Here is a 19,601-nt window from a genome sequence, read left to right as displayed (position 1 = left end):
TAATAATTGTGCATTTGCGTGTACAGTGCATTACAAATACTTTCTTGTCCTCTGCAAGAGAACTCAGTGATGGAAAAATCTTGATTTTTTTAAAATTAGACTGATGGATGTAAAGAGTAATTGTTCACTAGCATGACATTTTAAATAAATATCTAGGAATGTGAAAAGTTTGAGGTCCTGAAACTTTTATACATCTCATCTGTTGTGAAATCCAGCAGTCAGTGTCTCTACTGCAGCAATGGAACTTCATAAAGCTCCTTCTTATACCCCAAATGCCCGTTATAGCTGACAACACTTTCCCCTTTTTTGCCACACAGACAGAAGAGGGGTGGAACGTTTCCTGTATCATGGGGAGTGCAGAGACCACTGTCCTCCAGGTCACTACCACTTGGAGCACACCTGTGTGCCTTGCCCTGGCCACTGTGAGGTGTGCCTGAACTCCAGCCACTGCAAAAGATGTTTCAGAGGCTACTACCTTACTCAAAATGTGTGTAAGAAGCATAGCTGTAGAGAAGGTAAGCCTTCAGTAGGAGATAATAAATACTCTATTCAATTTGTTACAGAAATCTGCTTAAGCATATTAAAAAATGTTTTGAAATACACAGTCACACCTGACCCTGAGGTTCTTAAGTTCCAGCTCAGATCTTCTCCTAGTATCATGTTCTTGTAAAGCAAGAGGATTTTCCTCAAATTTAGTGGGTTATGCAAAAACAAATGAGAAAACAACTTGCCATGAATCTTTCTCCTTTTTTAATTTGAATCAAGTTTATTTATAGGAAACTTTTTGTGAGTCCTTCCAAATGTTGCATTATATAGAATTAATCCAAACCTGGTGATTTACAAAATACAGGTGAAGTGGAAGATCCTGACTCTGAAGACTGCGCACCATGTTCAGATGGATGCCAGAACTGCAAACAGGGTAAATAATCCCTCAATCAACCTTATTGTTATTCATAAGGTGGGAAAATTTAGTTCCTCTCACTTGTCATTAGCTTAAGGGCATGCTGCTGAGCAATTAGTCATTGGTGGAGGTGGCTTCTCACCAAGTAAATTATAATCCATACTATATTTATTTTTGAAATGAATTTCTAAAATTTATATTCAACACAAATAACAGTATTTTAGTTATAAATTTAGTTATTAAAATTTGCAGCAGTTTGAATGCCACACTCAGGCTGCAAGATATACTGACTTTCCGAAGCTATTAAATTATTATCAAACACAGAATTTTACTGTAGGTGTTCAAATTTTCTATGCCTCAACAAAGATCACCCCCTGTGCTTTTTCTTCAAGGACAGACATAAGGAAAATCTTTAAATTTCATTCAATACCATATGTTACATAACCACGCTACTGTTATTAGTAAGTTATTGCTAATAACAATGCTACTGCCCAAAAAAATTCCATGTATACATTTCATGATTGGTGCAGGCTAATCCATCCATTCATGTGCAGCCCATTTGGTGTTCCTATGAAACAGAAAAGAAAGGAAATATGCTGAGTTGAAAATGCAACCACAAGTGTTAAATAAAAGGAGGGGTTTGAGATTCAGGTGGAATCAACTTCCACATCCCAAAGTGCTTGCCATGTCACTGCTGCAGCTTCCCTGCTGTTTCAGGGGATTCTTCTCTGACCCAAATATCCAGGGAAAGTGAGATTGTTTGTAAGAAGCCAGCAAGCATGGTGTGTGCAGCCATGGGTGAATGACTGTAGTCCCATGGGAGTCTGAAAAAGGGATGTGGAAGTTGCCTCCAGGCAAGCACCGATTCTGCTTTGTCATGTTACAGAAGTGAAAACCTTGGATGCAAAAATATGCTCTTTCCACAAAAATTATACCTTTCACTTTCAGGGCTGCTATCCATGGTTGGGACACTTTCTGGATTTGAGTTACCAGTTCTGTAAAATTTAGAACAGTAAAGTATTGGCATGCCATTGTCTACATCAAACTCTAAACCACAACTCTCTGTCCAGTTCTTTCTCTGGCTACACTAACTGTTTTGCCAAACTTATTGTAAGGATTTTCATTACATAATTCCTTCTTTCTGCTAGTTGTCCAATCTAACATGTGATAACATAAAAAATACCCTGTGTTGCTGGTGACCACCTATTCTGAGTGAATTCAGTCAAACCTAAGGCTTTCCTCTCTGACTACAACTGCCCTGTCAACATTGTGGCATGAGGAGATGGTTTTAACATGAATGAAACTGCACTGTGGCCACCTTTTGTATGGTGTGTTATCCAAATTTATGCCAGCTACCTGCTTGGTTGAGGGGAGGAGAAGTTAAGGGAGAGTGTATATTTAAATAACTATTTTTATTGGTGCTACCAGATGATACTTCGCCGTGCTAATATTTTCTGTGTTTTTTATAATGATTGTAACTTCAAATTATTTATTTTTCTTCTGAAACTGTGCAGTGGCAATTGGTGTTTTGAATTAGGGAGAAATGTAATATATATGAACAGCAATGGTTTTTAAAAAGTAGTAATTTCTAATGACTTGGAAGATTTTCTTTGTTATGAACTGAGTAAGTGTGCATAAGGAGACTGGAAGTCTGTTAATGGTCAGCTGGCATACAGAAAAAGGGGCTGTATTCATTTGCCTTTTTCCTGGGCGGATCACTGATCTCCTAAATATTAATTATCCATAACATTCACTACATACTTGCAACTTCTGCAACTCAACGTTCTGATTTAAAAGAGGGCTTTTAAGAGCTTCAAGGATCTACAGAAAGGATGCAGGTACAACAGAGAATGAATTAGTTATCATTGCTGCATAAAGTCAGAAGTATTCAGATGCCAGAGTTTATTTACAGGCATTATATTAAGGAAAGTCTTGAATGCTCAGGATGCATATATTACTGGAGTCAGAGATGGGTTTACTGTTAATTTTACTTGGAAAAAAAGAACAGTAGTGACCTAAAAGCACAGTTCCAAGCCGATTTTGCAAACTATAATGTGTTCTTGAGATAAAGCAAAACCTATAAGCTTCACCTTAAAATAAGTCAGATAGCTATGGTAGGTATCTGTATCTATCTATATTATATGGTAGATATTTGCCTGTATTTTTACTCATAACATTCAGTGAGTTTTCAGGCATATCAACAACTTCAATCATAGATAAGTTAAGTACAATAATGGCTTTCTCATATCTAATCAGAAAGCTGATATATTTAGAAACTTTCATAGAAAACAAAAACTTTAATGCCTGTCTCTTAGAAGAAGTTCATTCTTTTGTGAGCTCTAGAGAAATTAGACTGCCAAAAATTTCAAGGTGAGAAAATAAGGAATATACTACATTAAGTTTCACATCTTCATACTCTTTCTACAGACTCCCTTTTAAATTAAGAAGTCTCGTTTTTAGGAAGGTTATATAATAATATTAAAGATAATTGAACTGCCTCTTTTCCTACTAGCCTTAAAGAGTATTGCTCAAAAAATCACTTTCAAAAGGCACCAAATAATAGATTAAACCACCACCTGCAGTCTTGGGAAACGTTATCCTGCTTTGCACAGACAGGAAAACTAATAAGATTTGCTTCCTTCTAGCATGATGCTATGTGCCAGAAGAATAGAGCAAGTCTGCATGGGCAGTCTCTCTGTTTGATCTACATTCAGATTAAGACAGAGGTGTCATGGTTATAATGGTTTCATACTTTGCATCCCATATCAGGCATTTCAGAGAAGAAAGTAAAACTCACACAGTAAGTAACATTGCAGGTTATTCTTGACCAGGTGTGAGGATACTAAAGTAGATAGTGTTTGTTTGTAAGACCTTCTGGAATCTTCAAGGAATGTAGTCAAATCTGTTTGGTTTCCTCCAAGTTTGGAATGGATTTTATTTTAAGGCACCAGTGTGTCAATATGTCTTTAATGTATCAACACTGAAAGTCTAAGAGCAAAGATAGGATCTCAGAGAGAAACTTAATCAGTGACAGGTAAGTCTATATAGTTAAACTACAAATTACGCTTTCTTTTAAATTCAGGTAATTATTTTCTTTCTGTTTTACTTCATTAATTCAGAGGCCACTCATATTTTAAGGATGTTAAGAATCTTTAATGGTCACAGGTACCATTCTGCCTTAGAAAGTACCAATCCCCTGAAAATTTATAGCTCTGCGTACACAGTGCCCAAAAAATGGCTGTGCACATTGGTGTTCACCTTCCCACTTTGTCCTGCCCACCTGCTCTGTGGTGCATTTGGCTCTGCTCAAAGCCACATGAGCCAAATCAGAATCCTTGTGCACAACTTCCCATGAGACCTGAAAGGCAGACTCTGGTACAGGCACAATCCAAGGCTTGAGGGTGACCTCAGTACTCACATATAATCCAAAATTCTTAAAAACTTAAATATATCCCTATTTTTGTGCAAGCAAACACAAGCACAGTACTGTACAGAAAGTGTCTAAGAAAGTGTGCTGGATACATCTTGAGTCCACACAGCCAAGATTACCTTTATGATCTCTCATACCTTTGGTTCCTCAAATCTTATAACCCATGATCATCCTGAGTCTGCTTTTTAGAGCAGAAATGAATGATTGCTCCCTCTGATGCAGAAAGATGGGAACTGCAGGTCTTCATTACCTTTGACCATCAGATTTTGATTAAATTTTAATGTCTTCTTTATCTGATGGATGCCAGTAAACATCATGAAGTCTACAAAACTAAATCCAGTTTCCTCAACGAAAGCAGCTTTTGAAAGACAAAGTTCTGCTGCAAAAAATATTAGGAGGAGGATTTTCTTTATACCATTGCTGCCTTTACTCTCCACTTTTCAATGTAAATCCATTTCTCACATAATTAGATATCTGCAGGATAGCATTCATATTTTCTCCAGACTTTTGAAACCATAATGAATTTCAGACACCTTCAAAGTCAAACCTTCCTTTTTAGAAAGCCTGTGGCTATAAGCCAACACTCCAAAAAAGAGGGGAAAAAAAAGGTAAAACTGTAGATTCTGAACCACTTTAAGTACAGTAATTTCATGATTATAAGCTGCAACATTTTGACTAAAATTTTGATCCCAACCCAGGAATGCGGCTTACACTCAGGAGTGGCCAATATATGAAAAAAGTTCTGGAATTTCCAAACCTGGAAGCGCAAGCCGAGGTGCCGAGCTGAGCACCTGTCAGTAAAACCCGGGATTGCACAATTGTTACAAATTAGTTACTCTGTTGCACGGTGAGAGGAGGCAGGCTCTGTGCTGGCAGCGCAGTGGGAGGAGACAGGGGGCTTCCTCCTGCCGCCCCTGCAGCCCGGGGGGGGAAAGAGGAGGGGTCCATTCCTGCCTACCGCAGGCATAATAAATGAGTGAAAACCGATCTGGTTCTCACAGCAACCTAAGAAAGAGAAAGGAAAACTTCATGTCTTGAAACCATCCCTGATGATGAATAGCTCTTGACTATTAAGACAAAATTATGATAAGGACAGATTTTATCTCAGAGTAAATCTTCTGCAAGAGGTGAGTCTTGCAGAAGGGGTTTTAGATTTGCAGATAATATGATCCTCTACAAGCTTCTGTGATGATAATATGCAATCTGTGCATATTATCAAGTTTTGGAACTGTTCTCTGATTTTCAGTTCTGACATATCAGTATAGGCAGAACATTACATTAGAGCATGGTGTCTTTCCTAGAGTGTAGGTAAAAGAGAATTCCCTTGCACATTGAAGAGATAAGGTGCATGTATTGAAAAATCTTTCTTTCTCTGAATTTTTTTCTTTTTCTGAAAAAGAAAAAACTACTTACTGTGTAAAATGCAGGCTTAGGAAAAATCACTGGAAAAGCTTAAGGTATGAGACCGAACCTTGAGTTCTGCAAGCACAGAATATTCCAGATTTTAGTTTAAAGCTCTCCAGAGAAATAAGAGCATGGAAGAAAACGAATGGATCAGAACCAGAAATTCACCTTGCTCAGATGCCACCAACCGAACATACTTCTAAAATTACATATACAAACAAAGCATGTATTTCTACTCCTTCAACAATCTGCAGTTCAGAAGCTTCATGAATCAAAACAGTCAAGAAATGTTAAGTACTGAATCTTTCTGCTGGAATTACTGAAGAAAATAATCATTAAAACAAATATAATTTAAACCATCTGCAGACCAGTTCTTTTCAGGGATGTTTGCCACCTCCTTGGGTCCCAAATCAGGGACATCACCATAAAAATTAAGAGGTTAATAGAACCTTAAAATACTGCTTCCTACAGCTTTCACAGGGGTATCAGTGATATTTCAATAAGAAGCCCAAGGTTAATAAAAAGAGATTTCAGGACACTGAAAGGACCGAGTGCCAGATCCTATGCTTTGGCCACAGTAACCCCATCCAGCTGAGAGAGTGGGAATTGTTTAGCCTGGAGGAAAGGATGCTGGAGAAAAGGGGGAAACTTCTGAACTCTACAGCTGCATGAAAGGAGGTTGTAGCCAGTGCAGGTTGACTCCTTCTCTCAGTCAACTAGCAACAGGATGAGAAGACGTGTTTTTTGTCTGCACATGGGGAGGTTTCGACTGGATATTAGGAAGAATTTCTTCACAGAAACAGTCGTTAGACCCAATGGAACTCCCAGGGAGGTGGTAGAGTCACTGTCTGTGGAAGTGTTTGTGGAAAGACTGGGTATGTGACATGGACTAGTTGACAGGGCGTTTGGTCAAAAATTGGACTTGCTGATCTCAGGGGTCTTTTCCAAACTAATGGATTCCATGATTCCTTGATTCAGGAAAGAGGGTAGTGTTCTCTTCAATTCTCCTGGAAACGAAGAGCATAGTCTCTCATAGTATTCTTCTAGACAAAACTTCCAGCACACAACTGGATAAACACATCACGGGGTGGGTGAGGCACGAAGGGTGACAGTGAATGGGATGACATCAGACTTGTCACCAGTGGGGCTCCACAGGGCTCCATCTGAGCCCTGTGCTCTTCAGCATCTTCATAAATGACCTGGATGCAGGACTGGAAGCGATGCCAAGCAAGTTTGTAGATGATACAAAACTGGGAGGAGTTGCTGAATTCATCAAAGGGAGGTTCCTCAGAGAGACCTTAACAAATTAGACAATCACCAACCACACGAAGTTCAACAAGGAAAAGTTCTCCACTGGTGTAGTCCCCCCTTGAGGACTGTGTGCACTTTGGGCACCACAATATAAGAAAGACATTAGGCTATTAGAGAGTATCCAAAGCAGGGCCAAAAGGATGGTGAAGGGTCTGGAGGAGAGGTTTTATGAGGAGCAATTGAAGTCACTTGTTTTATTCAAGCTGAAGAAGACGAGACTGACTAGAGACCTGGCTACAGTCTACAGTTTCTTCATGAGGAGAGAGGAGAGTCAGACATTGACCTCCTCTCTGTGGTGACCAGTAACCAGTGACAGCCCAAGGGAATTACAGTAAATTCACGAATACAAGCCGCACTGAGTATAAGCCGCATCTCTGGGTGTTGGCAAATATTTCGGTTTTTGTCCATAGATAAGCCGCACACGAATATAAGCCTCTCTGTCGTTCGCAGCGAGGACCCGCGTGTAATTAGTAACAGAACCGCGGGAGGGCGGGGTTTACTGGCTGAGCTAAGGCTGTGCAGGCTCGGCCCGCTAGGGGCCGCTGACGGAGCCAGGTGGCCCAGCCCGGTGCTGCCGCTCGGGGCCGGCCGCCACTGCCACTGGGCTCGGTCACCCCGGGTCGGCGCTGCCCCGCGGTGGCAGGCAGGGACGGAGCTTCCCCCGCTCCTACAGCAGCGGCGGCGGGCGGGGACGGAGCTTTCCCGCACCCATGGCGCCGGCGGCGGGCACGGACAAAGCACCCCGCCTCCTCCCCGAGCCGCGGCAATGGCGGCGCGCACTTCCCGGCCCCCCCCGGGCCGCGGCAATGGCGGCGCAGGGCTCCCGCCGGCTCCCCGGGCCGCGGCAATGGCGGCGCGGCCCCCCCGAGCCGCGGCAATGGCGGCGCGGCCCCCCCGAGCCGCGGCAATGGTGGCGCCCCCCCCCGTCGGCTCCCCGGGCCGCGGCAATGGCGGCGCGGCCCCACCGCGTCCTCCCCGAGCCGCGGCAATGGCTGCTCAGGGCTCCCGTCGGCTCCCGGAGCCGCGGCAATGGCGGCGCCCCCCCCCCCGTCGGCTCCCCGGGCCGCGGCAATGGCGGCGCGGCCCCCCCGAGCCGCGGCAATGGCGGCGCCCCCCCCCGTCGGCTCCCCGGGCCGCGGCAATGGCGGCGCAGCCCCCCCGCGTCCTCCCCGAGCCGCGGCAATGGCGGCGCCCCCCCCCGTCGGCTCCCGGGGCCGCGGCAATGGCGGTGCCCCCCCCCCGTCGGCTCCCGGGGCCGCGGCAATGGCGGCGCCCCCTGCCCCCCCTCCTCCCCTGGGCTGCGGCAGAGGAGGGAAGAAGAGAGCTCTCCTGCCTCTCTCCCCGCCCCCCGTGCTGCCTGCAGGGAGCCAGGGCAACACGGTAACACTGTAACAATTGCGAAATGCCGGCTTTTCCTGGCCGGTGCTTGGCTCGGCTCTCTGGCTGGCACGTCTCGGGTTGTAAATGTCAGAAAATTATTAATATATTAGCCGCACCCGACTATTAGCCGCACTTCCAGGTTTCCACCAAAATTTTTGTCAAATTACTGCGGCTTGTATTCGTGAAATTACTGTACCTGAAATTTTGTCAGGGAAGATTTAGGTTTAATACTAGGAAAAGGTGTTTTGCCTAAAGGGATGCTGGGCTGGACTGGGACAGGCTCCCCAGGGAAATGGTCACAGCACCAAGCCCGACAGAGCTCAGGAAGTGGTTGCATAACACTTGGGCACATGGTGTGACTCTCAGGGATGGTGCTGTACAGGGTCAGGAGTTTGACCCAATGATCCTTCTGGGTCCCTTCCAACTCAGAATATTCTGTGATTCTGTGATTCTCATTACAAATATATTCACCCAGGTTGTTCTACTTCCTTTCATTCTACTGCTACTGGGATATTTGTTTAAGGTGAAAAAATAGTGATTAGAAGATAATAGAAGGAAGGTTATAAAAATATTCTTCATTTTTGGAGTCAAATCCATATTTTTCAGAAGTTGCATAACACTTTTCCTGCTAATTCAACAACATTTTTGAAGACAAAAATTAGTTTTCTGGTGGGAAAGTTTACCCGAAAGACTTACACCACCACCTTTTCCACCATTAGCCCCTCTCCAAATACAGAAAGAGTATTGTCTAGCTCAGGATTTTGAAATTTAAACTGATTACTCAGATGTCTGAAAAGTATGCTTTTAGAGTGTCAAAAACTTTTACCTTATCTTTGCAACAAATAAAGAAATAGGATGAAATTACTGTTTCAAGTAAGTTGCAGTCTCCTTTTAACAGGTCATTTGACCCAACCTGAGCCCCTGTAAAGGTCCTGCTTTTCAGATCTTCACTTCCTAAGGACTTAATTCCTTTCAAGTACAGGGATTATGCTGAGGAGTAAAAAGACACAGGTTACGATGAAAAATGCAGTCCAATACCTGATTGTGGAAGATTTAATCTCTAAATAAATGTGAAAAGAGAGTCAGAGACAGTAATGTTCTTTTTATGACTGTAATTATTTTAACAAAGTTCTGTTTGGCATTCTCATTTTTATTCGGAAAATAATTTACATAATTTTATATCTTTAATTTCAGATGATCCAAGAATCTGTATAACATGCATTCAAAACCATTATATGTAAGTATAGTTCTATATATATAGCTCTTCATGACTACACATTTTTCTAAAGCAAAAATAGCACTTTACTAGATAGATCTGTGCTGTGTGTGTTGTCTCATCCTTTAAATTGTTTGTCTGAAAAACAGCAAATGGGGAAAAGACTTGGGAAATGTTGGAAAACATTATGTTTCCATTATGTTCTAACATTAAGTTGGAAGACATAGTCAATTATTCAGTATTGAGACATGTTAAAAGTTACAGACTGGTGGGACTTTTGCATATCAGAAGAGAGGAATATGGAACAAAAAGTGTCAAAAAGTTAAACAGTGCATATGGATTTGGAACAAATTTGGTTTTAATATGTTGTGTCTAGTTCCAGCATGTGAAGTTCATAAGACTTATGGATGTATAGAGTTTACACAAAGGAATAAAAAATTAATTAAAAGCTAAAATTAAATTGAGAGCAATCATAGATCTCTGTAAAAATTTGAAAAGAAAATATTGATTATGTTGACTCTATAAACAAAGGCACTGGATTATATGTTTTTACAAGCAATCAGCTCTTTACAATCATGATACAATAAATTTTAATGAAGCATATATTCATGTTTCTGCCTACTTTTAAAAAGTAAGTTATATTAATCATACTTAAGAATCCTGAGATTAGGAAACATGACTTTGCTAGATGAATAAACAACATAACCCCAAATACACTTTGAATCCTCATTATAGGAATAATTTCTGTCCATTATGCTAATCATGCTTAATCATTACCATTCCTAGAAACACAAAGAAAACAAACTCAATGACCTTCAAAAGAAACTTCCTAATGATGTTCTACTTTATCTTACAGGTATAAGCAGCATTGCTACAAATACTGTCCAGAAAATACCTACAGAGATGGAAGTTCTTGGCAGTGTCGAGACTGTCCTAACAACTGTGATAGTTGTGACAAGGATGGGTGTGACTCATGTGAGGAAGGCTTTTATCTCTCAGGTAAGCACAGTACAAAGAATAGCAAAATATGCTAAACAAAATTTCGACTTTTTCTTTAGAAAAATACTCTGGATCCAAACTTTCAAATTCATGAATGTGTTCTATGGCAGACAGTGGAGGCTGAAGGGACTTAGCTCTTTGCAGAATTAGGCATTTGCATTAATGTAAGGTGGTTATGTTACCCAGCAGCATAATTTGGTTCAAAGGGTGTAAATACTTAAATTTCAGCTCTTTCAGGTACATTAAAAAAAATTGTATTTGATTCAGACTTCGTGAAAGAAAGGCTTTTTAACCATAGAAAGGTATTTAAATGTTTATATTTCCTTACGATTTGCAAGGCCAGTTTCACTTTGATTTTTAAACACTCTGAAAAAAGCTCAGTTAAAACCACTAAATTCCACACCAGATTCACACAACACTAGAAATCTCCTAGCTTTCTAAAGATGCCATAAATGAGGCAGGTCTGGTTCACACACAGTGCCAAAAATGAATCACAGGAATTCCTCAGGTTATAGTATTCTCTTGCCCTGGCTGTTGAAAGTGCCCTGTAGTAGCATCGCACTCAAGGAAAACTCCATGGTCACAACCAGGGTGAGGTGTGGGTCTGTGAGTTTTTAAATTGAAGTTAAACAAAACTCAAAAAGCCACAAGTGCTACAACTTCCAGAAGTTTTGATGAGGTATGCAAAACCTTAATCTGAATCAGATTTAAACCTGAGTTTAACTTTTTATTCAGCAGAAACTAGAGATCCTATATACGTCTAAAATTTGCATAAATCTAAAAGTCTTAGAGGCATCTAGTCTTTAATTATTTATTGGAACAGTATAATTGTTAGAACTCGATCACAAAACTTTTACCCAGGCATGGACTTCCATTAGATTTGTATGTACTAATGTCTAGTATATTGATTAAAGCCATGTTAGAGGTAAATTTAAATGCAGACTGGTTTAAAGTTTGTGAAGTTTCTCATATGCAACTGAATTGAATCTAGATTTCATGCTAAAAAATTGTGGTTTTTATAGCTACAAAATGTTTCATGTGGTACTGGATTTTTTCTTAAACCTTTTCTGCTGGAGAGAGGGATGCACAGGGGCCACTATGCTCCCTGGCTCTGTTTCTGTTGCAGATGGCACCTGTGTGACTGAGTGTGGAGATGGCTTCTTCCCTGATGACATCTCCAGAGAATGCGAGCCTTGCCACAGGAGCTGTGCAACCTGTGCTGGGCACAGTTACAAGAGCTGTACTGCATGCAGAAACAGTTTCCAGCTGTCTCAGGGCCAATGCCTGAAACCAAGAAATTCTGTACCAGCTGGGAAGTTCTGGAGTCGTAAGTTGAAATAGATCTGGCAATCTTTTCTGTTTTTCTGAAGACTACTACAAAATTTAGAAAGAGTATAGTAAGATCTTGCAGATTGCTTGAAAAATACTTCTATAATTTTAAAAGTATATTGACAAATCCATTGGTTCCACAAACTGAAGTTCATTTTCCTGGAAATAGTATAATATTTTGATACAATGTAAATGTTTCTAAGCTACTTTATCTGAATAAATATTAAAAATATACAGTAATTTCACGACTACAAGCCGCACCATTTTGACTAAAATTTTGCTCCCACACCGGAAACGCGGCTAATATGTGAATAATTTTCTGACATTTACAACCTCAGAAGCGCCAGCCAGGGTGTCAAGACGAGCACCTACCAGCAAAAGCCAGCATTTTGCGATTGTTACAAATTGTTACTCTGTTGCACCGTGGATGGAGCATGCCTCCCTGCAGGCAGCACAGGGGGGCGGGGAGAGAGGTAGGAGAGCTCTTTCCTTCCCTCCTCTGCAACAGCCCAGGGGAGAGACGGGGGGGCCCCGTGCGGCCATCCCCACGGCTCGGGGAGGAGGCGGGGGCTCCATGCTACCATCCCCGTGGCCCGTGGGGTAAGCGGGGGCCTCCGTCCCTGCCCGCCGCCACCGCCACCGTGGGAGCGAGGCGGGGCTCTGTCCCTGCTGCCACCACGGCGCAGTGCCGGGCCAGGGTGAGCGAGCCCAGAGGTGGTGGCTGGCCCCAAGCAGCCCCGCCGAGCGGCAGCGCCGGGCTGGGCCACCTGGCGCCATCAGCAGCCCTGAGCGGGCTGAGCCTGCACAGCCCAAGCCGAGCCAGTAAAAGCCCCACCCTGCCGCGATTCTGTTACTAATTGGCAACTTTGTTGCACGCGGGTCCTCACTGCGAACGACAGAACGGCTTATACTCAGGTGAGGCTTATTTATGGACAAAGAACGAAATGTTTGCCAACACCCAGAGATGTGGCTTATAGTCCGTGTGTCTTGTATTCGTGAAATTACTGTAATTGACCAAAAAAATAGATAAAAATGTGAAAAAGATAAAAGATGTGTAATAGATTAAAGTACAGGGAGCTCCTTATCTAAACTACTGGGTGCCTTGTAGATTAGGTTTTAGACCAGCTTTGTGGCTATTTGTTCCCTCCAGAGAAGTCAATTTAAGTTGGAGAAAATAGAAAATAATGTAGTGTGTGACTACACATGTATGTGATATAAAAAACAATCTATCCTCTCTCTTCTTTCCTTTCTCTGTGTTAGTATGAATTGCTTTCTGAGCAGTAGGGCTGTAGGGCCACATTCTGACATTCTGGCCCTACACTGGCCATTTCTACAACCTTCACAAAATAATTACTTTTTTCTTGGTGGTCTCATCCATAGAATGAGGGAAACAAATCTCTATTCCAAGAAAGCTCCCAAAAATCCAAAAGCTATTTGAAACTAAAATACTCCCATTTAGAGATGTTCAGAGGGACACTGTAATAATTTACAATATCATTTTCCTTCCCATCCATCTTCGAAAGCAACTTAGTACTGTCAAAAACTTCCTATTAAAAAGTTTTAAATAAAGAGGGCATATATAGACTATGTGTCGTTCCTGGTATGTCAATACATAGAGAACAATTGAATTTTCTTATGTTTCAAAATGAAATTGTGTCACTGGAAAAAAGGGGACTTCCAAATTTTATAATGGAAGAATAGCAGAATCTATTATAAAGTTTAGGAATTTACATCACTAGGAGTCTTTAAGAACACATGAAAAGTATCTCACAGGGATGTCTGCTGAATGGAGCAAAAGACCAGATTACTTGCTGTATTTTTGAATCAAGTAAATATATTCATCTGGTTCCTATGTTTTCACTTGAATCAAACACATCCAAGAATGACAACCCTTGGATCAATATGATCTTATATTAGAAACTAAAATACAGTAATTATTTGTTCTTTCAGACCAAATATTGGCCATTTCAATTAATTGCCAATCTGATGGAAAAATTATGTATCAAAAGGAATAATCTTTCTTCCCTTCAAAAAAATATCAGAAAGACATAAAAATAAGAATATCAATAGAAAGTTATACTCCTTCCTGCATTTCCTTGCATTTAATCCACAAAAGCAAGTTTGGGTTTTTTTCAGTTTAAGACTACATCTACATCAATGCCATGAAAAGATCACATCTGTAGTCTGGTCTATCTACTGATTATCTTTCTCACACTGTTAAACATGGTGCCTTCTTGTGAACTTCTTTCTTTTGTGCAGACAACAGATGCAGCTTTCCATAAATGAACATTCCTGTCCTGTGAAACTTCTTTCTCCCCATTTTTCATATCATTTGTCTTTCCTTTCAGTAGTAAAAACACATCTGACATTTCAAACTGAGAGATATGTCTCACTCAGAGCTGTACTGGTTTGAATATTAATGACAGCTCCAAAGACACAGGATTCCTGCTGCAGGTGGTGATTGGACCCCAGGGAACGCAGCTGGTGGCTGCACAGTTCCTCTTGGACAGACCTGCTACTATTCCTCCAGTGTGTCAGCTGTTGTACCATTTAACTGTTGGAAAAGTGATGTGAAGCTGGTGATGTTGTGAGCCTTTCTCCTCCAGGCTTCCAAACAGAAGTAATCTTCAAGCCAAAATGTAATGAAGTCGACACTGTGTTTATTGAAGTTGAATCTTTTAGTAACTACATTTATCGACATTTTCTGAAGTTTCTTATTCAGGTGCTGTAGGCTCATACAGTTCACATAAAAATTATTTTCATTGTTGAAAAAACAACACAACCACAATGGCTGATTTTTGCTTAGAATGTCACTCACTCATTTCTTTTGATTATTTTTTCAAGGGGCAGATGTCAGCTGAGTCCAAATTTCCAACTGTAGTGTCTATACTGGAAATTATTGTTACATGCTAAAGGTCCTTAACAAACAGTATAGGATTCAGGAAGGCATGACAAAAATGCGCTTAGCTCTAGCAATGCATCAACTGCTAACGTTGTTCCTGCAGTGCATTTCACACCCTCATAGCATTTTAATATACGTGGATTATTTTAAAAGGGAAAAAAGAAAGCAAACCAAATAACCAAAAACTTTCTGTGTTTCACAATCTGTCACAATTATTTTCTTCATTATCTAAAGATTTCTGAAAACAAATACAATTTAGGAGATACAGTCACTGTCATTGTCTAGACAATTGTATAGGATTAGTGGGAGAATGAATAAAACAAAAACCTGTCTCTGCTCCTTGAAATTTAGTATCAGTGAGTATTCTGGCTCTCACACCTGTACAGAAAACATCCCAGGGTCAAGAAAAATGGTCCCTCTCCAGCTTATTTTAGGCATATCTGTAGGTCCTCCTTCTCTTCCATATATGCAAAGATAAACATAATATATACAAATATACAGAGAAAATAATTTTTCTTTCTTATTTGAGCAAAAAATCAAAGCATCTTTCGAAGTCTTTTACCACATACTCTGGACAAATGTATCTGGGAATCTCTTATCCCACTTCACCTTTTTTTTGTTATTATTGTTTTTTTAGCTTTTTTATGTACTCTCTGATTTTATCCAGAGTTATTTTTTCTTACCAAAATACAAGCACCTTCCACCTCATCTGTTTTCAAACTCATTTTCTAGGGGTAGCCTGTCACCAGCCATGACAAGCATTATCAAAGTAGCTTGTCCAGGCTATAGGGGATATTATAATAGTTTCATGATATTTCACCAGACCTACATGGGCAAGGTTGTGGCTGAGATTGGGATTTTGGTTCACATCTTGTCTGGCTGTTCATCAATGCAAGCTTCTTACACTGCATCCTCAGCATCCTCAACATATCTACCTTAGTGCAGCACCATGGTAGAGCTGCCTCTGATCTTCAGTGGCCTGAATTAAAGGATCTGATTTAAAAATATAGGCCACATGATTACTAGTCCTATCATTTTCGGGGATTGAGCTGGGTCTGGGGAGCTAGGTATTAAATAAACAACCTTGCCATGGGAGTGAAGGTAGGTGAGCACAAATGCATCCTCAGGACATGGCATGCTCAGCACAGTTGCAGGAAGACAATGCAACTAGGAAGATAGACAAAATTTCTGGATCTAGTAGTTTACATCAGCTTTTACTCTGTTAGTCTTCTATTTACTCTTTTTCTTTAGAAATGTACTAATTTAGAGTTGAGGTATTAGACCTTGAACTGTATTACAAACAATTAAATAATTTCTCTTTGACTCTTCCAGTCACATGAATTCAGAGGGTTTCCACTGTGGGTTTAGTGAGTATATTGACATACCATGTGGAACAATGTGACTTTTGGGGAATATTCTTGCTTTGCTGGTTCCAAGGTTAACATAACTTAAAGAGAAGTACATCCAAAACGCCCATGGAGAAAATAACTCAGGGTCTTACTTCCTTTGGAAGCTGAGAGATTTAGGTTAGAAATGAAACCATTGTGAATGTGGAATACACTTTTGTTTTCTATCATGTTCAAGGTTTCACTTCTGTGTTTTATGAGAGGATAAATTATAGACCTGTCCCACAAATTTTTATAAGTAAACACTCCAGCATTCAAAATATTCTATAAAAAAAACCTATTTAATTTTTTATTTATTTTGCTGGTATATTCTGCTAAGCAAACTGATATCTGCTAAGTTCAACTGATATCAGGAAGTTCTAAAAGGTCATATTCAGGTCTGAAATAATGCAACATAATTATGTCTGTTACCTAGGCTTTTAAAAAGATAGGGCAAGCCAAGAAAAGGAGAAAGGGAAAAAACCCAAGAACTGAACTCATGAAATATCTGTATTTTATCTCATGTACCAGATGATGAATTTGGAAGTCAGGAAACACTCTAGTATAAGCTTAATTCACCAAGGGAGTACATGGCCCCTTTTAACTGGATCGGGTATTTTGCAAATTACAACAAGGTCTTGTTTTGCCATATCACTATGAGGCTGTGCCCTTAAAAACCTTAATTCCTTGGTTCAATATGCCACATTGTAATGAAAATTAAATGGGGAAAAATAGGTATGGAATGAGGTCTATTTCTAATGATGGAATATGTGTTTTTTTACATACAGCTAAATAGTAGCAATTTACTGTTACATACCATCCCCAATAATAAGAGCAACTCCCACAAGCGGCACTAACCAACTTAGCTCTCCTTTTCTTAAGTATAGAGCAAAATAAAATCAGAAAAATGTACTGGTCTTGAGAAAACAGTAATTCAGGCTTTAAAAGGACCTTAACACAGCTCTGCAATTGTACATATAAAGGTTTCAGAATACGGGAAGGAACAAAAAAAAGAAATGGACTGTGCAGAAGACAAGAGAGAAATCAGCAGTAGGAGGGAGAGGGTTACAGTCTTTTAAACATAAATATGTTATGGTACTTTTAGTGCAGAATTACAACGCCATGGGAAGACGTAAAAGACCATTTTAATTACCATCCATACCTGAAAATTTCAGATTTCTAGAAGCAAGCATAAACAATCCATTACCAAATATGATCTTATGCATGACAATTTCATATTCTGGTTATTTTCTTGTAAAATAATTGAGTTGTTACAAGATAACTAAATTGATAACTAATGGCTATTAGGGAGCGTAATTTACAGTAATTTCACAATTACAAGCTGTACCTGATTATAAGTCGCAGCTCCAGGCGTCGGCAACTTTTCGTTCTTTGTACATAAATAAGTTGCACCGGATTATAAGCCTCACTTTCGTTCGCAGCGAGGATCCATGTGCAACTTTCACAAAGTTGCCAATTAGTAACAGAATCACATGATAATGGAGTTTACTGGATCAACCCTGCTCGGGGCAGCTGCCAGGGAGCGGCCCCGGCCCCACTTGCCGCTGCCACTGGGAAGCAGGAGAGCGGCATGCCCGGCCGCTGCCATCGGGAAGAGGGAGAGTGGCATGCTCATCCGCTGCTGCCGGGAAGCGAGACAGTGGCATGCCTGGCTGCTGCCGCTGGGAAGAGGGAGAGCAGCGTGCCCGGCCGCACCTCCCGGGGTCGGGTAGCGCTGCCGCTGCGCCACCACTGCCCCTTTGCTCGGGGCCGGGCGGGCTCCGGCTCCGCTCGGGGCTGCTGTGGGCTCAGACTTCTGGGTTGGGAAATTTCCAAAATTTGTTCATATATTGGCCGCTCCTGAATGTAAGCTGCACTTCTGGTTTGGGAGCAAAATTTTAGTCAAAATGGTGTGGCTTATAATCGTGAAATTACTGTACTTCCCAGCACTCCTACAGTTTCTTTAAATTTACAGTTCACATAAGCCTTCATGATGGGAGAGGTCTAGAATTTTATTACATATGTTTAACTATATAAATATGTTTTACTGTATTTATATACTTGCTATTATGTCCTGGAGACATGTAATCTGTTTAGGATTTTTTTTATTCATGATTGTATTAGTTTTGCAAGAGCAGTGCTATGCATAGAATAAAAGCTAACAAACTATGCCACACTTCAACTGGATCACATACAAATCATGTATTACTACACAGTGTGAAAATCAGACAGGTAACCTAAAAGGAACACCAACCCAATAAGAAACAGCACTTCATTCCTTCTGCATGCCTCACTACAGTAATTGCACCACCATTATTCCAATAACAAAATATAATGTAAATATACAATTCTTTCAGGAATTATCTAGGAGCTAAGAATATTACAAATGTACACAGTGACCTACTTGGATAGCAACTAAACCCACAGAGTTTTAAATCCTTCTTTACTCACAGTAAAGCAAGAATATATGAGATTTAAACTGAAGGAAATAAACTTGAACACTTCCTAATTGCACTACCTGGCCTAAAGATCCATTCTCCAAAAGGAGCAGGTAGAGAAAGTAAAGCAGACAGCACAAAGGAGATGAGAAAATAGAAAGGACTCTTACAACATCATTGTGGTTCTGAATGAAATTAAGGAGGGACTATTAGGTAATTCAAATGCTTTGGTACTTCAAGGCATGCTTCTTTATATATGGTCATATCTCAGCTCATATGTCCTTGAGTTTTGCAGAATATTTCAGCTTTTTTTTTTTTAAATAAACTTCACATTTTCCAGAACAAGTGGTGAACATGTGAGGACCATACCTGTTTCTGTATGTACCCATGATTTTCACCCTGAATACTTCTGAGGACTCATTTAATTTTTCACTAAAAACAGATTGAAAAAATGTTGGGAGTTCAAAGGAAGATGACTGAAGCAAAAATAAAGGAAATATGAGGACATTGTGTTAATTGGAAATAAAATTTTGCTCATTTTTTTTCCTTAATTAATTTTGGAGTCACAATTAATATCTTACAGTGATATGCTTCAAGAAAATCTGCCGTTGTCTCACTCATGATGCACAACCTTTTCCTCTTTTCTGAGAAAAGAGAATAGGAAAAAAAATATTTCCCATTCTTTCTGCAACCTTCCAGTTTTATAATCACTTGAATAGACTGAATGGGTAAGAGCACTGTGGCATCTTCAAAGTTGCAGTAAAATTTACCTCAAGAAATAATGAGATTCAGTTTTTCAGATTCTATAAAAGAATAAGAGACACTCAGCTGGGCCAAAGATGTTACTCATTATGACAAGGACACAAGAATAAAGATGGTCTCGGCTCAGATTCTGACCCAAGCTTA

General features: G+C 40.4%; 1 protein-coding gene across 1 annotated transcript in view; it reads left to right on the top strand.

The window, feature by feature from the left end:
• The window catches only part of PCSK5 (proprotein convertase subtilisin/kexin type 5), a 264,705-nt gene that overhangs the window by 223,173 nt on the left and 21,931 nt on the right, over positions 1 to 19,601 (top strand). Inside the window, exons 23-27 of the mRNA XM_033084735.2 lie at positions 318 to 515; positions 851 to 919; positions 9,621 to 9,663; positions 10,499 to 10,641; positions 11,768 to 11,968. Of these exons, the coding sequence (XP_032940626.1) occupies positions 318 to 515; positions 851 to 919; positions 9,621 to 9,663; positions 10,499 to 10,641; positions 11,768 to 11,968 (654 nt within the window). The remainder of the gene's footprint in view (positions 1 to 317; positions 516 to 850; positions 920 to 9,620; positions 9,664 to 10,498; positions 10,642 to 11,767; positions 11,969 to 19,601) is intronic.

The sequence above is a fragment of the Catharus ustulatus genome, chromosome Z, assembly GCF_009819885.2.
Source record: "Catharus ustulatus isolate bCatUst1 chromosome Z, bCatUst1.pri.v2, whole genome shotgun sequence".
NCBI classification, from domain to species: domain Eukaryota; kingdom Metazoa; phylum Chordata; class Aves; order Passeriformes; family Turdidae; genus Catharus; species Catharus ustulatus.
Note: the sequence above shows the minus strand (reverse complement) of the source record. Positions and strands in the feature narration are given on the sequence as shown.